Source organism: Diabrotica undecimpunctata, chromosome 1 (genome assembly GCF_040954645.1).
Source record: "Diabrotica undecimpunctata isolate CICGRU chromosome 1, icDiaUnde3, whole genome shotgun sequence".
Taxonomy (NCBI): domain Eukaryota; kingdom Metazoa; phylum Arthropoda; class Insecta; order Coleoptera; family Chrysomelidae; genus Diabrotica; species Diabrotica undecimpunctata.
Genome location: NC_092803.1, coordinates 3,367,855 through 3,387,192, shown reverse-complemented (window position 1 = coordinate 3,387,192; position 19,338 = coordinate 3,367,855). Strand labels below are relative to the sequence as shown.

The window sequence follows — 19,338 nt, the reverse complement described above, 5'->3', positions numbered from 1 at the left end:
TTACAGTTTAACTTTAACTTATTGTAGGAAATATTTGTATTATTCCCATTGTTTATTTTATTAAATATAGTTTTATTGGTTTATTATTTTGTTAGTTCTATTTAGTTAATTAGTTAGTTCTATTTTGAATTTTATTATTATGGATATTCAAGGTTTTCCATTTGTTCCATCAGCTAATGCGTTGGTAAGTTTTTCTTTAACAAATATGATAAAATGTTTATTAAAAGTTAATATTTTTAGATGATGCTGATAGAGAAAGGATGCTGTCAAATTACAAGGTAATGAAATTGCACAAAGGTTTATTCAAAATGCCTACCATTTTTTTTAATTATTTGCCGAATGAAAATTCTGTTAAGTTGATCATTAAAATGTATTCATCGAATTAGGTAAATGTTACATATGTGCTTAATAACAAAAACATTTCAGTTAACATCCAAATGTCTGAAAGTCTCAGAAAAAAGTGTGCGTAAATATAAAGTTGGGCCTAATAAAACCCTCACTTTAAAGAAGAAAAGTCGCAAAAGGAAATTAACGACTGACTTCAATGATAAGAGCGTCAAAAATTAAATTCGTTTAGAAATTTATCGCATGTATGAAGAAAGTAAGTTTCTATTATATATATAAAAAAATATATTTTATAAAAAAGTTGGGCTCATTTAGTTTATATCGTTAAGTTGCGCCAAATCTAGGCAACCAACTTAAACTATTTGGTAGCATTTACCTTTAGAATAGTTTCAATAAACGAATAAATTTTAATATTGACCGGCTAATTTATTGTTTTTTTTTTAAGTGATGATAATAACGCTGAATAAGCAATATTTTAAACCATATATACCACAAAACGTACTCAATATTGTGTTATATAATCTTATAATAAAATAGATAAAAAAGGTAAAATCCCGGGTTGTCCAAAACTAGTTTCCGATAGGAATAATAGAATATTAGTATAAGTTTGCAAAAAAGATCGACGAAATACTCCAATGAAATAAGCTATGAGCACGTGTGCTTGGTTGTATAGTAATTTCCAGCCACTTCTAGTCTATCAAAAAGTAACTGACTTCACAAAAAATAATTACTAAATTCACTAGATACTTCAGACTGGGATTAGAGAACCGAGTATAGTTATTTTAGTTATTATGTACCAGAGTATATACCCCTAGAAAGTTTTGGGAGAGTTTCTAGCGCCAAATGCGGACGGGCCGAAACTAATTTCATTTGGCGGCAAATTCAAAACGTATTTTCTGAATTTTAGGCGGCAAATTCAAAAAATAAGCTCTGAATTTTAGGCGCCAAATTATAAAAGTATACTTTTAATGGAAAGTAAATATAACCATAAAATAAGAAATAAAAACTTATTCTATGAGATTACTCTGTATTTGGCTACAAAGAATAAAGAGTTTCCTGATATTCATAATTTTAGTTGGTGGCTTAAAGTAGCGTTTCTCACTGATACAGTGAGCATTATGAATTGACCAAATTGTAAGGAGACTACAATAACATTGTAACGAAAATGATAAATATTGTGTTTTCACTGGAGCAGAAGCTGAATATGTATATTGAAGAATTGTCAAATGAAGATTATTCGAGCTTTCCTTCCGTTAAAGCACTGTTTGATGAAAATCCAGATGAAAGTCAAGAGATTTCTGACCTACTGAAGCTGTTAGCAGACCTAAAGGATGAAATGTCTGTGAGGTTTAGTGACTTCAGGAAGTTCCAAGAATCATTTCGCTTGGTGGAAAATCCATGGGCAATAACAACAGCAAATGTAGCTCATCTTTCTAATTTTGGATACGAAGCTATGGATTTGAAAAATGAGTTAAATGATCTTCAGAATGATACAGAGCTCAAAAGTATTTTTTAAGAAAAATAGAAGGAAAAAGCTCACTATAAGTTTTGGAAAACAGTTGAAAATGACAAATTTCCTAACTTAATTGACTGTGCTCAGAAAATTTTGTGTATTTTTGCATCTAAATATGTCTGTGAATATACATTCAGTAAGCCGAAGTTCATAAAAAATAAGTACAGATCTAGGCTAACTAGTGAGAACGTATAAAACATTTTGAGCATTTACGTTTCTTCCCAGCCTGCTAACATAGATGCCATTCTAGAGAGCTGTGTAGAAGTTATTTCATACCACCACTTGTACTTGCGGCCCTGAGGAAAATTTCATTCAAACTATTAGGCTCTCAGAGAAATCCTAGTGAGGATCCCTGGTCTACACCAACCAAATAAAATTGTTTTTTAATAGTTGCAATAATTTGCAAACATTTTGCGCGCTTGGTGAAAACGCACCTTCTACTAACATCACCACTTAAATTTACAATAACTTATTTCTAAAGAATTATGAGTATCCACAAAAAAAATGTGTTAGTGGCAACATTGTAATCCACGCCTTTGCAAGTTGCAAATGGTGTTATAAAAACATCGTATCCCAAATTTTAGAAAAAGGCGATAAAAACAGTATACATCAATTTTTATATATCTAATAAACACTGCTAAAAGATAAGAAGGTACATTACCAAAATGTTATAGTATTCCCAATCAAAAGAACATTTTTTATTGTTGGGTGAAAGTTAGACAAATGGCTAGTAAACATACTGAGGATTAGGAGTTTATTTTTACAAGCACTAGTGTAATGTAAACATAGCAAGGAAATAAAGAAGGAAAAATTACGGGGTAATTAGCCTATAAAAGAGTAGTAATTATTTAAGTAATTATTACATATTCCAAATTGATTAAAGAACAAATAAATTCATAACTAGTAAGTAACATAGTTATTGTATATATTTTTACATTAAACAATGATTGAAAACTCGACCCAGTTTAAATGTATTACACGAGTCTCAAATATCAGGTCACCACAGTTGTTTAAATCACGTTTAAAAAATATAGACCTCCGCTGAAAAATAACACGGTGACTCAGTCAGCAAAAAAAACAATAACTCGACCTTGGTACTACGACTGAAAATTGAGAATACGGGCTCATAAAAAACGGAACGAAGCGGGCCAGCGACCAGTAAGAGCGCGGTGCCTGAGAGTGCCCCACGCGAGAGGCGCGGCGATCGGGGCGCGCTGTTGTAACTCGACGGGGTGGTGTGACTTAGAAGTGCCGGTATCTGGAGATTCGAAAGTTCGCTATAGCGCGCCGTTTTGACTTCTTAAAAACTGACAGATCTCGAATCCCTGTAGGACTGGAGGCGTATTCCTTAGCTAGAGCCTAAATACGCGAAGGTAACTAAGATCTATATACTAACCCAAGGTATATCTAATAATACGGAATTGTCCGCCCTTTAATTCCTTGCTTTGTCTCTTCTCGTCTCCCTTCGCGCCTGATCGAAACATTATTGGTCATAACTGATATTTTGTAGTATACAGTCTATTTAATACATTGTAAACTCGAAATTTGTTTCTTTGTTATTCCCGGCCGTTACAGGTAGAGACTTAGAAGAGATACACATTTCGCTTTTGCAGTGCTCCGGCTTCTAACGTAAGCCCATAGCCTCTCACTCTTTGCAGGACCTGAGACCGAGAAGTCCTTAATCCCCTTCCTTCCAAAATCTCCCTACCCACTTGTAAATCCGCGAGGGCGGAACCAGTCAATCCAGGCTAGTGGAACCAGTAAGCCTTGCCCCGCTCGCAGGGATAAGTATCCCCTAAGAATTGTAGATGCATTGATAAGGATATTGAGACAGGCGTCTTCTACAATGGTGACAGCATTTATTAGAGTGGTGACAATTTATTAGAGTGGTTTATTAGATTAATTACAATTTTAATCCTATTTTATTACACTAGCTAAGAACAGCACCTAATTATACCAAACTTTTGTTAGTAAATACAAATTCGATACTATATATATTTTAAAATCATTAAAACTTGCCTTATTTTGTAAATAACTCTTAACTCTTATAATTGCATTCCTAACATTGGCCTTATTTTATATAAAAAAAGTCATACATTCTTAATTTTAATAATATTTTATTATTTTGGTTGCTACCCTCTTTTTCAGTTTCATGACTGTTTTCTAGCTCGATTTTCCTTCTAGCCAAGATTACAAAGTCGTTAGCAAATGCTAAGCAGTGATGTTTTTTGTGGTAGATACTGTATATAGTATTTTTCATATAAAAATGCGACCACGTCATTCAATATTTACGACGTCAGAACTCCCACAGCGTTGCCAAAACATCAGAATAGTTAGTGAGGAATTTTTAAAATGTCAACTATTATATTAACAGTAAATACACTTAGTTTTAAGATTACTGCAACACACTAAAATACATAAGAAAACATTTTAATACAAAATTATATATTCTAAATTTTAAACTTACGACTTTTAGAGCATTAATAATAAAAACGTCGCGCCATTATTTCTTGTTCAAAATAATCTATCTTATATGAAAGCTTATCAGCTTTCTACAAACTATTTAGTTATTTTGGCATAGCACAATCACAATGCACAACAATAATTAGTTTTTAAAGATATTAATCTAAATTTAATATTTATTTATAAATACAATTTATGATCAAATTGTGTAAGGAATCAAAACATAAACAAAATTCTTACTCTAAAAAAGCGGCAACACTTAACGATTTTACCACACGCTGAACTGTCAAAAAATTTAAAGTATTCCCGTATCAGTTGCGTATAATTATCTAATATATTTAATTAAAATTATTATTTTGTGGAATATTAGACTTAAAGAGTGATGTCATAAAATTTATATTATTAATAATAACAAATGTTTTTGGTTATTTAATCAATATAATTCTAAAATTCTCAATATAATGATGATTACATGTTTCTGATTATTATACCATATTGACGCCTATAAAAGATCGAGCAGTTCCGATTGGGTTTCGTGTTATTAGCTGTGTTAGGAAAATTTGAACTTTAACGTTGACGTTCTGGAAATTTTAAATATAAGAGACGTCACTTTATATAAACTGTGACCTGACGCATTTTTATATGAAAAATACTATACTATTGTTTATCTTGACTTTATTTGGTGTCCTGTGAAGAGTTAATGGTGTTGTTGTAATATGTTAATAGGAAAAAAGTGGGAAATTAGAAAAGTAGATAGATAGATAGATTTATTTATGTAAATTTCTACATTATTACATTCGCCAAACATAAAAAATATAATATATACATATATATATTATATATACATAATACATGTGTGTATTGTAGTAAATCAATAGAAACTGGTAAATCAAGAATTCTTTAACACTATGTTTAAAAGACATAAGCTGGATTTATAGTTTGACGCACTGTAAACGTAGACGCACTGGAAAAAGATCAATATAGAATTTTGTGTACTCTTATTTATAAATGAACGTAAACGCATGACGGAACGTAAGTGAAACGCACTGCAACGGAAGAGTTGGCCAACTTTCATCTTTTACAGTGCGTTACTTGCGTTTTGCCAATCAAAAGGAAGAATTTTGTGCTGTCAACCAAAGTGAACTGTCTGGCACGCTCATCATTTTGTAAAGTTGTTTATCAACATATTCGAATTTTGATTTTGTTGATTTTTTTTTGGTTTTGTTACAATGAACGTTAAGAATTTATAAAATAATAATAATAAATAATAAAAGGGTATTATAGTATCATGTTTACCAACTCAAGCCACTGTTTCTACTCATGCGAAAAAATTCCACTCCGTCGATTTATAAATTGAAATAATATTTACAGTCCGTTTGTTACGTCTGCAGTGCGTCTACGTCTACAGTCCATCAAACTATAAATCCAGCTTTAGAAGATAACTGTTTATATCGTACAATAGAATAGAATAAAATAGAAATATGTTTTATTGTCACAGAAAATTGTATAATTTTATGGACAAAGCTTACAAAAGGTCAGAAAATAACAATACATAATTAAAATTTACTGAAATTACAAAAATCGCCAATATCACAAAATAAAAGATAATAAAATAAACGATTAATTGCAAATTGCATAATAATATTGATATACAATGGCAAATAAAAACTTTTAATTTTACAAAAAAAAACTACTGTCCAGTATAATAAACTAAACACCACAGGTACTTTTTAAGACACTATAATGCTTTAATTGAAGAAAAATGCGGTAAATTGATACAATGTCAAAAATACTCGTTAACTATTATTACAAATAATAGGTTCGAGCGTTCTTGACTACGTCACTGGCCTGGGTCAACTGTCAAATGTCATGCGCAATATCATACCACAGAATAAATAACAATCAGAGTGCCCACTCTCAGATGCCGCCTTTGAAGTTTGTCAGCACGCGATCACCATATTTTAAAAGGAAACATAGACTAGAATTGAGAAATTTGTGACAAGCTACGACAGAACTGTAATTTAAATTTTTAGAAATTAATAATCTAGTACATTTGAAATAATTTAATCTATTCTTAAACTAAAAGTACGAACAAAATAGTGCATATTATGTCTATAGTTGCCGTAAATAAATTAAACCGAGTTCATTTTTATATGCCCACCAGATAAAATGTCACTGAACAGCACTGGTTCCGTTTAAAACATGACTGATTCCGTCTGCGCGTACTAAGTTTTTCAAGCAGAGTGGGCATTCTGATTGTTTATTATTTTGTGATCATACCTTGTATTCATTGTACCAAAGAATATAGACGGTACTCAATGCCTGTACCATGGTGTTGTCATCGGATGCGATAGTCTGTGAACTAGTACGCATTTCGATGCGCATCGCCCCGCCTCGAATTTTCCCATTGGCTCTTGACCTGGAAATCCCTATTTATCGCTCGAACAGCGCATATAAATATTGGCGATTTTCAGGTCAGCCTGGTCAGTCCCTCACGGGCTCTCCGAGAGCTTAGTGCTCTCGGGGCTCTGCTCCGAACGAAAGGTCCAAGACACCGAAATATTTACGTCCGTAACCTGAAAATGGACTTAAGTAGAGGAACTCTCGACAGTATATTCGAAGCCCTCTACAGAGCACCCGGAGACAACAGAAGGTGGTTAGACCCTTATTTGTTCCCCCGAGGTGACAGTGTAGTCAAATGACGTATACGTCATTAATGTAGTCCATCGAGCAAAAAGAAAAAAGATAAGTGGTCTGGTGTCAAGGCTATTAAAAGACAGGTTATATGGTAACTCTGACATTGACAGAATGAAATATGTCACCGTGACGTCACCCAGGAGGTCAATTTTATGAATTGTTTGAGAATAGAATAGGATAATTGGTTTGGAGAATATATTTTGCTGTTATACATTTAGTATTTCTAATTCTTTATTACATGCGGGTAGAAATACCCGCATGTAATAAAGAATTAGAAATACTAAAAAGAGAATTGAGGAACGTGAAAGAAGAAAACTTAAAAAACTTCAATAAAAACATAAAAAGAAAAAGAAGATACTTTAACTATACTCTGTTTTTTAACCAGGAGGAGTAAACTAAAAAGACAGATTCACACCCAAGAAAGTTACTAGAAAAGTTACCAAATACATCTTCTTTTTTTGTTGATTATCTCGGCCTTGCGGTAATCCAGTAATCAGTATCGGACACCTTCACACGTTGATTCTTTGTTTTTGTCATTTCTTTGTTTGAATAATAATTTTTCGAATTAACTTCCAATATATATTATTTAGTATTTCTAATTACAATAAAAAAATGTTGGACTGTTATGAAGAAGTTGAAGAATTTTTAGAGTTTATTTATCACATTGTAGAAGAAAATCGTCCGGAACGTATACGAAAGCGATATATTCGTGATAAAATGATATCTAAAATCCAATGGAATTTTACAATATTACTGTTCCAGTCTGCTTATATTCTAATACAAGCTAAAGTAATGTGCTAATAAAATTAGCACATTACTTTAGTAAGTCTTGATTTTAACAATAACTATTCTGCAAAACTAACCTGTTGCCTGTTTTATTTTTGCTACCGTGGCTGTTATTTTCATTCCAGAATTATCAATTTTGATTTGTTTATACATGGTTATAATCCATTGTTTCTCATTTGAAGATAAATGACCCAAATCTACACGGCGTTTTTTAAGTGGAGAGGAATAATTACCACTAGTACTTGGCATCGAATCCATATTGTTATCTTAATAACACTAATATATCGCTAAATAGTTCTTTTTATATAAATACAAACGAAATATCTAAAAATGTAAGGAATAACGCAGAGAACACAAAAAATCGTCGATATAAATTTTGAATTTTAAAATTTCACAAATGTCATTAGTGTCAAAATGTTATAATTTAGTGGAGTAAACTTGCCTGCGGTTGGACCAATTACAAACAAGCATTACGGCGCGGAAAATTTGAATTACTCCTCCTGGTTAAAAAACAGACCATAATCATAAATCATGGATTAGAGAACTTGAGACAACTAAACTGGAAAGCGAGACGGAGTTTGAGGAAAAAGCAAAACATATTTTTAAAGGCTTTTTAACTCCTAATCAACTACAAATAATATTAAGAAAGAAAAAAAAGGCTCGCTGGTCCAAAAAGAAGAATTATTAAGGGCTTTTACACTAAGGTACTTTAGTAAACAAGCTTACATTTAAGAGCGTAGGCGCAAAATTTCGGGCCAATGCTTTTTAAATGCATTCATTTTTTTGGAATCGTGAGAAAACTAATTAATATTTTTGAAAAATTTCAACGCAGTGTGAAATATTACATTATTACTGAGGGCCAAAAGTCCCTGAAAACTTCTGTAATGTTTATTTTAGTAAGTTACAGGGGCGAAAAAGAAGAAAAAATTAAGTGTGATTTTTAATTTCAAATATTAAAGTCAAAAAAACTTTTTGTTTAATCTAAGGGACTTTCGGCCCTCGGTAATAATGTAATCTTTTATTGTGCGTTTAAATTTTTCAAAAATATTTAACAGTTTTCTCAGCATCCGAGAAAAATAAATGCATTTAAAAAGCATTGGTCCGAAATTTTACGCCTACACTCAAACATTGCATTATCCACATTGCAACAGTGGGCTGCAAATATTAGTGACTGTGACAAAAAAACCTATTTTCTTCTTTTCAGATGTTCCTATAGTCTAACAGTCTAAACCAAAGAGATGATGCTCTAAGGCTTCCAATAACATGGAAAACGGTATTAAAGAAAAAGTCAAAAATACATCAGACCACAAGACCGACTAGTAGGACCCCGCCTACCGGCACTGGACAGGACCAATCACAAGAAGCCTTGGATAATATCGTTTTCTGTATAAATTTAATAAAGCGATAGCGGCTTTATATATATATATATATATATATATATATATATATATATAGAGCCAGAGACAATGAAATAGCTGAGGCAGGCCTATGCCCAGCAGTGGACGTATAGAGATGGTAATTGTACTGTAATTTTTTTCGGCCCAAAAGAAATTCTAAAATCCAATCTCGCCAACTACAGCATCCATATCACCCACATCTCTCATTGTAAAAATTACTTGTTTAGTTTTATTGTTGTTCACAGCCAACCTATTTACAACAAACTGTTTGTCAGTAATCTGCCATGCCACCATAGAACCCTTTAGTATATCTTTAATATTATCAGCTCCAAAGGAATTAAGATGGAAGTGAAGAAATCGCTTAGTCTACGAACCATACAAATTACAAAACAAAACGTTAAATTTTTTTTTCTGAAAAGGACAGAACAGAATGCCAGTATTTTAGATAAATAAAATGTTGTAAAAAACAAAGTTATAAAAAATTGTAGTGCATGGAACAGAGAACTTCCCAACATGGAGGGCAACCAGAATTCCAAAACAGCACTGATAATTATTAAATAGTGTAGTTGTAGTTCAGAAGAAAACTTAAAGGAAATTTACCACCCGTACTACCGATCAACCACGGACAAATGAAAGAATTTTCCCTACATTGCAGAATGACGGTATTAGATTTTTGTTTTGATACAGTGCAGCAACAACCGCTGATACGTATTTCGACCTTCTTAGGTCTCTTCAGAACGGTATAGTCACTGCTCTGAACCAAAACAAAAATCTCTCCCGTCCTAGACAATAGTTATTAAAGTAACTATATACGTACGTAACTACGCCATCTAGATGGCGTAGTTACGTTATCAAAACAAAAATCTAATACCGTCATTCTGTTTTGTTATTTACTTCGTTGGAAGTACGAGAAACTGAATTCACTACGAATTTTGACTAGGATGAACGGCTTGTGGAATGTAATTTTAGATTCCCTTGCCGAGTAATTCATCCAGCTGTTTCTTTCGCAAATTTTAGGAAACACAGTGGTTAAGATTTTAATTCGGTTTCGTTAAGTAGAAATCGTTTGATTTCTCTTTTTGTTTCCCTACATTATTTACAGTTAACTGATTTCGGTCACTGCATTTTTCTAGATAACAAATTTTCACAGAGTTGAACTTCCGAGTCAGAAAGAATGACCAAATCATCAACCCACCCCACAGTAGCATTATTATTTGATTTTGGCTATCAATGGAGATATCTTTTGACCCTTGACTAATAAAAAATTGTTTTATATCCGCAATAAACAAATTAAATAATAGTGGACTCAGGTCCACAACTCCTGTTGTGGTGTACAGCCGTTTGTGGTTTTGATGTACATTCTAACGTTATCCTTTATATTTTTCAAAATGACTATTATTTTAGAACTCACCTCAAAGCCAAATAGCTTTTGCCACAGCAAATGATGGAATAAAACAACCCGTTTATAATCTACAAATGCAGCATATCCTTTACGTTTTTTAGTCGCAGTTGTACACCAACAGTGAGGGTGAATACATTATCAATGCAACCCCTTGATCTCCTGAACCTTGACTGACACTCAGAAAGAACATTATTTTCTTTAAAACAAGCTGAGTCGGTTTAACAACACAATTTTGTTTTATACTTGATTAATCAAGTGACCACTAACTTCATAAATACGTGTACACATTATTTTTTTAGAATTACTTTATATTTTAACTATTAGTCTCCAATGTGTGTTGTCACATGCTTCAATAATCTATTATTTTCAGTAAACTGTTTAAAGCAAATTTCGCACTTGTAAGGCTTATCTTCAGTGTGCACTCTCAAATGTATTTTCAGTAGTTGAAAGGTTTTTCTCTAGTGTGTAGGCTTATATGACTTTTCAAAGCTCCAGATTCACTAAATTGCTTAGAACAAATTTTGTACTTGTAAGGCTTTTCTCCAGAGTGTATCATTAAATGCTTTTTTAAATTTCCCATTTGACTAAATTGATTAGAACAAATTTTACACTTTTAAGGCTTTTCTCCAGAGTGTATCATTAAATGCTTTTTTAAATTTCCAATTTGACTAAATTGATTAGAACAAATTTCACACTTGTAAGGCTTTTCTCCAGAGTGTATCATTAAATGCTTTTTTAAATTTCCAATTTGACTAAATTGATTAAAACAAATTTCACACTTGTAGGGCTTTTCCCCAGTGTGTACTCTTAAATGCCTTTTTAAAGTTCCAGTTTCACTAAATTGCTTAAAACAAATTTGGCACTTGTAACGCATTTCTTCAGTGTGCATTCTTGAATGTCTTTTTAAATGGTCTGCTGCAGTAAATTGCTGAAAACAAATTTCACACTTATACGGCTTTTCTCTAGAGTGTATCATTAAATGCTTTTTTAAATTTCCCATTTGACTAAATTGATTAGAACAAATTTTACCCTTTTAAGGCTTTTCTCCAGAGTGTATCATTAAATGCTTTTTTAAATTTCCCATTTGACTAAATTGATTAGAACAAATTTTACACTTTTAAGGCTTTTCTCCAGAGTGTATCATTAAATGCTTTTTTAAATTTCCAATTTGACTAAATTGATTAGAACAAATTTCACACTTGTAAGGCTTTTCTCCAGAGTGTATCATTAAATGCTTTTTTAAATTTCCAATTTGACTAAATTGATTAAAACAAATTTCACACTTGTAGGGCTTTTCCCCGGTGTGTACTCTTAAATGCATTTTTAAATTTCCAATTTGACTAAATTGCTTACAACAAATTTGGCACTTGTAAGGCATTTCTCCAGTGTGCATTCTTGAATGTCTTTTTAAATGGTTTGCTACAGTAAATTGCTTAAAACAGATTTCACACTTATACGGCTTTTCTCCAGTGTGTATTCTTAAATGGTTTTTTAAAGTTCCAGCATCACTAAATCGCTTAGAACAAATTTCACACTGGTAAGGCTTTTCGCCAGTGTGTATCCTTAAATGATTTTTCAAGGTCCCATCTTGACTAAATTGCTTAAAACAAATTTCACACTTGTAAGGCTTTTCTCTAGAGTGTATCAATAAATGCTTTTTTAAACTTCCCATTTGACTAAATTGATTAGAACAAATTTCACACTTGTAAGGCTTTTCTCCAGAGTGTATCATTAAATGCTTTTTTAAATTTCCAATTTGACTAAATTGATTAAAACAAATTTCACACTTATACGGCTTTTCTCCAGTGTGTATTCTTAAATGGTTTTTTAAAGTTCCAGCATCACTAAACTGCTTAGAACAAATTTCACACTTGTTAGGCTTTTCTCCAGTGTGCATTCTTAAATGTCTTTTTAAATGGTCTGCTACAGTAAATTGCTTAAAACAAATTTCACACTTATACGGCTTTTCTCTAGTGTGTATCCTTAAATGCGTTTTCAACTGTCCATTTACACTAAATTGCTTAGAACAAATTTCACACTTGTAAGGCTTTTTTCTGGTGTGTGTTACCAACGCTTTTTCGGATTTCGGTTTAATCTCATTCTGACGTAAATCTAAAATAAAAATCAAATTATAAAACTTTGCATGCTGAAATTGCAGATCATAAACAAAATCTAACAACGCTGGAATAAATAAAGACCACACTATGACAACGTCATTTAACGTCCACCTAGTTGGTACTACGTCCCAGTTTCCAAATATTTGTATACTGTAGTATATTATAAGATAGAAAAGAAGAAGAAAGTCATAACACATGTCATGTCAATTGTCTATGTAAAAAATTTTATATTTGGAATCATATTTCGACTGTTAAGGTTGATTTATAAACTTTACGTTGGCGTTCGCCGTTGACCTTGGCGCATTTTGCATTTATAAACTTTCGATTGGCGTTGGCCGTTGGCGTTAAAGATCACATCTAAATTTCTAACTTTACATTTTTGATTTGGTATTATTAATTTTTGCTTGAAAATTAATACAATGGAAAATGAAAATGCTCGGCATTTGTTAAGGTGCAGTGGCACTTATACACGATACTTTGTATTCGAGCAGCATTGAGTCTTCGAAATAAAAGACAACGTCAATACAAACGGAGGCCCATTAACCAGAAAAGAAAGACAAGAGGTAATTTTAATTATTATACAAATATAAAAAACTGGGATACATAGCAATTTTTAAAATATACCAGGTTGCAGGTTCCCGTATTTGAAAAATTACTGCAAATGGTAAAAGCAAAAATAAATGTAAACTATCGCTCTGATCGAATTTCTAATATATAGGAAATATAAATTAAATTATCTAAACTATTTTACTTTATAAACATGTGGAAATACAAACATAAACAAATAATTTAGTTTGATTTGTCTGACAAACCTTGTCACTTTTTCGGTATCGCTATTGGCTGCGATGACAAAGATACAGTTTTTTTTATGTTCTGTGATCGTGACTCAACCACAGAAGGGTTGGTGTATTCTGTGCTACAACAGCCAACGGCAAAAGATAAAGTTGGTTCATCTTGAACGGAACCGAACGCCAACGCCAACGGCGAACGATGTGTATAAGTAGACATACGAGTTTCCCATTTGACCATGTTGTAACGTGAACGTCAGCGCCAGCGCCAACGCCAACGTAAAGTTTATAAATCAGTTTAGGTAAATGGTAAAGTGATTGTGTATATTTTAAGGATTTCGTGTATGTACATATTTTTAGTGTAGACATTGCTAAAAATGCCAAAGAATGGAAACGATATCCAGGCCGGAGAGCCATGTGGATCACGATCACAGCCCATAACAGTTGTACATGCAGGGAATATATATTCATTAGCAACGTTTAGAAGTGGCGACGATTTTGAAATATTTGAAGAAAGGTTAGAACAATATTTATCGGCTAATTTAGTAGAAGAAGGAAGAAAAGTTGCTGTATTATTAACATTACTTAGTGAAGACATTTACAAAGTGTTGAAAAACTTATGTGCACCTAGCAAACCAAAAGAGAAATCATTTGATGATATTATGGCACTATTAAAAAGCCAATTTAAACCTCGCATTGTAATTTATAGAAGAAGAATAAATTTTGAAACATTGAGACAGGAAGACGAAACTATAAATGAATGGTATATTAAAGTTAAAAATATGGCAACTCAATGTGAATTTGGTGATAAGTTAATGTACAGAGTACAAGAGAAATTCGTAGTTGGAATAAAACCAGGCCCAATATTAGACCGTTGATGTGAAGGAGATCCCCATAGGACTTTAAAAGATCTTTTAGAAATAGCACTGGCAAAAGAAGCAGTTTGAGGGAATCCACAGGAGTGGACATATATTATTCAGAAGCCAAAAGGGAAGGTGGTAAGAAAATTCAAGTAAGACAACCAGGTTCATCAAATCAAACTAAGACTGGTAGGACATTTGTAAGTAATAAAATAGATAATTTGTGTTTTTATTGTAATAAACCAGATCATGATTTTAAAATGTTTAAGTTTGGAAAATTTATTTGTAATAAATGTAAAAAAGTAGGGCATATTGTAGCAGCATGTAAAGTTAGGGGAAACAATTTTATAGAAACTGATAATAATGTAGATGCTGAGGACAATACCCCAGAGGTAGATGGTATGGTGGAGATGCTGCAGATGGATGTTTATAATGTTGAGGCTTATATTTAGACTTCGGCAAATATGCAAATAAAAATGTAGAAAATATGCACGTGTTTACCCGAAAATATGCAAATATTTTACAAAATATGCATACAAATAAATAAAAAAATCGTAAAATAGTAACAATTTTATTTAAAAAAAAAGTGTACATAACTAAATATTTCCTACTATTCATTAAGATTTACAATTATTTTAAGTAACTACATCATTTTTAAGTATGAATAAACTTATTTAGAATTATGGTAACAATAAATGACCAAGCGGTGTTCAAAATTTTCTAACAAAAACTTGTGGCTTCTGTCTGAGTACATATATTTATATAAAAAAAAACTTCGTTCAACATCAACTGATGTAACGGGAGCATTTTTCAAACTAACCAAAACATTTGGTTCTAAATTAATTGTTTCCGAAATATTTCCAGCTAGAACACTGACTACTTCAGAAAGAATATGGTAACCTTTATTTTTTTCCATAGTAGCTTCAAATTTTTTTAAAATATCTTTTCCAATATTACCTCTAACGTTCCGACAACATGACGCAAATTCTTTTATTAATGCTGTACTTTCGAACAATGACAGTTTTGGTGATTCTGAGTAATTGTTTTTTGAACAAAACTAAAATTTGATTTTATAAATGAAAGTTCTTGTTGAAGCAAGTTACTCTGAAAAGTTTGTTTAGAATCCAAAAGAGATTGGGAACTTTCATCTGTTAACGTATCAATTATGTTCTTTATTTTAACAAAATGATCTGCATAAAAATTAGCTGCTTCTAACCATGTTCCCCATCGCGTTAAAATAGGTTGTGGTGGAAGAGGAATGTTAGGTAGCATTTCTTTATAAAGTTGAATTCTTATAGGAGATTTAAGAAATACTTTTTTGACACTGGATATCATGGTATTTACAAGAGGAAACTTTTTTCGTATTTCCTCTGCAACTCTGTTTAATCCATGCGCTACACAAGTAACATGTATTAAATCTGGGAAAAATATTTTTAAATTTTGTCCTGCTTTCACCATATAAGGAGCAGCATCCGATAAAATAAGCAGTAATTTATTAGAAGGAATAGTTGTCGGAAGAAAAAAAGTTGCTAATGTTTCTTGTATAAAACGCGAAATTGTTAAAGCATTTGTTTTCTCAAGTTGCTGGCATGAAATAAGATGAGATTTTGGTAAGGTATCTTCTTTAAGAACACCAATCAATAAATGAGCAATATACTTTCCTGAGGAATCAGTGGTTTCGTCTACAGATATGTAAAAATAATTATCTGCAATTTCTTCCTTAATATTAATTAACACCGACGAGTATAGCCCGTTCACATTATTTCTTCTTAGAGACCGATCACTTGGAACATTAAGTTTACAATATTTTTTTAGAAACGAACTAAAATTTACATTTGCTAATTTTGAAAGCGGTATGTTTGCAGACACTAATGCGCGACACAAGTCTTCATTAAAAGTTTCTTGCTCATCTAATTTTTTTGAAGTAGATTGGAAACATTTAGCCATTGAAGTTTGATGTTTTCCTCCTATTTTTCCTTTTTTTGCAATGTGTGAAGCAGTTCTCACATGTTGGTCTATCTGAAATTTCTTCTCACATGCTATCTATAAATAAAAATAAAAACCTTTATTTTAACCCAACCTTTAAAATATAAAAATATACAAGGTGTTTTTGGTTAATCAAATAACTGGTTTGGAAAAAAAAACACTCGCTAAGTGTTTTAAATGCAGTATTAATCCACAAATTAGTTTTTGTTACTAACCATTAGTACATCATATAACTTATTTTAAAATTCAACAAAAGTTTTTTTTTTGTTAATTCAATTACAATAAAAATAATTGTGTTTTAGAATAGCTGACTTCATAAAAAAAAGTAAAGGTGAAAAATTTTTCTAAATACACACCATTGTATTGTACCATGGACAATTTTTTCTCACTAAAGGAAGCTATTTTTCATTTAAAAACAACCTATGAGTACTAAATTTCAAGTAAATACGTTTATTGGTTTTAAAGTTATTGTTGTTATTAACAAAAGAATTTAATTTTTTTTAATTTTAACACCCTGTATCTCGAAAAGTAAATAAGTTTGACCCCTCATTAACTATATCGTTTTGTTCAATTTTTCGAGAAGTATCTACAGTCAAACGTTGTAAGTGTCATTTGGAAACACCCTGTATGTATGAAATATTAGATATTTAATAGAAAATATTAGATACTTACAATTTTGCCACAGACTGAACAGTAGATTTTTCCCATATCCATAGACAGCTCTTTATAAGGTTTAATCCAAGTTGAAGCACTGGTTGTTTTAGACATTATAAAATCACAATCTTCCTTTTTGTTACGCACAACGAGTGTTTACGCTTTAAATATCAAAACAAAAATGATTTACAAATCTGAGCATCAAATTAGAAATGTTTAGGTATTTAATTCAATAAACTGGGAGATTTTGGAAAATCCCTAAATTAGGAACAAAACTATTAGCCGTTTACCTGCTGTTAAGATACAATAAATTGTAGATAGATTTGGGGATTAGATCATAAAATGCAAATGAGCGAACCCTTAGCGATTATCCAATAACTGAATGCCTCAGTGACCGAGACTTTCTAAGAATGTTGAGGGCTACTTAAATTGATCTTCTTTGAAATTGTAAATGTTTTGTACCTGTAGAGATTACGTACTTAGATCATTTCTTGATTAAAATGACTACAAAATTTTATACAAGAATTGAAATAAATTGGTTTGTTTAAAAATTTTAAAATACAGTATAAAAATCTGAACTTTTATGCACTTTATGCAAACTTTTATACAAATATGCCAAAATATGAAATATTTGCATAAAATATGCACAATATGCAATATGCATATTTGCCGAAGTCTAATTATATTAAACCAATGTCAATAACCGTTTTAATCAATCGGCAACCTATTGTTATGGAAATAGATACAGCAGCTGATGTTTCTTGCATTCCTTTTAGTATGTATAATCAATGTTTTTCAATGGTAGAGTTAAAACTAAGTTTGCTTAAATTAAAGTATTATGATGGATTAAAGTTTATTCGTTTACCAAATTCCCATCAGTAAACATGAGCACGTGTTGATATTCGCCGTCTCATTCGTCAAGAGGCTATTAAATCTAATTTATTACCTTAAGCGAGACAGATTCTCATGTTACAGATCCCAACTTGCGAGCATTTTAAATTCAAATTGTATCGTGTTGATTTTTAAGTTAATATATTGTGTTATATTTATGTTATAGTTATTGTTAAGTTATTTACTGGTCGTGTTATTTTTTAGAGTTTAGTTTAATTGTGATTAAATTTCAAGAAATTCTTACACTAACAGTTTCAAAAGTAAATATTTTAAAAATCATATGATACATAGGTCGTACATCAGTACGACCCTGTTTGGCTTACACGTGGTTCTATTGACGATTGGGAATTTGTAAAATGAATAGGGTATAGTGGTAATACCAAAAGGTAAAATTGAGGTACAAAGCAAAATAGGTGATAGAGTTGAAAATGTTTCATTGACAGTAGTGGAGGGAGCTACTAAGGCACTGTTAGGCAGATATATCTTTATAAAATTTAATTTATCCATAAAGGGAACAAAAGTCTATATTGGAAATCATGAATTAAGTTTTAGTAAGTGTACCCAGATTAATGAAATAAGTATAAATGAAATTGACTTTAAATCACAACTAAATGTTTTATTAAGAAAATATGAGAAAATTTGATGAATTAGGTAAATATATAGGTGAGCAAGTTCATTTAGAGATGGAAAAAGATGTTAGGCCGATTTTTAAAAAAATTCTCCACCTCAAATTCGTTTTGCATTTAGAGAGAAAGTAAAGGCGGAGTTGCTTAAGTTAGAGAAAGAATGGGTAATAGAGAAAGTAGAAAATGCTTTGTGGGGTACACCATTGGTACATGTGCTCAAACCTAATGGTAAGGAAGTAAGGGTATGTGCTAATTATAAAGTAACAATTAACAAATATTTAAAAGATTCAAATTATGCACTACCTTTAATAGAAGATATTTTTGCTGCTTTGAAAGGTAGGAAAAAGTTCACTAAACTAGATTTTAAAAACGCATATAATCAGTTAGAATTAGATCCTGAAACATCACATTTACTATCTTGGAGTACACCGTACGGAATTTTTAGAGTTAAAAGACTCCCATATGGAACAAAACCAGCTTGTTCTATTTTTCAGTGTATAGTGGAGAAAGTTTTGCAGGGTTGTAGGGACACAGTCAATTATTTAGATGATGTAGTAGTTACAAGGAAAGATAACAAAGAACATTTAGAGAACTTTTAGTTCTCTAGGCTAGAGGCTGAGGTTCTTGAGAGACTTTTAAAAGCAGGATTTAGGTTAAATTTGAGTATGTATTTACGTCCTTGGAAAAAATAGGAATCGGAGAAATATTTTATTCGTTTCACATTCTATACGTGCATAGGCGTGGTGTGTTCTGTTTCTTGTTCATGTGACTTTATTTTATATTTATTAAATAGAGTTTATTCTATTTATTAAT

At 31.5% G+C, this 19,338-nt stretch overlaps 1 protein-coding gene across 1 annotated transcript in view; it reads right to left on the bottom strand.

Annotated features, from left to right (window-relative positions):
- Positions 1-10,206: 10,206 nt before the first annotated feature.
- Positions 10,207-19,338, bottom strand: part of LOC140444260 (uncharacterized) — a 29,543-nt gene continuing 20,411 nt past the window's right edge. The window contains exon 2 of the mRNA XM_072536009.1: positions 10,207-12,715. Within this exon, the coding sequence (XP_072392110.1) occupies positions 11,721-12,715 (995 nt within the window). The 3' untranslated portion in view covers positions 10,207-11,720. The remainder of the gene's footprint in view (positions 12,716-19,338) is intronic.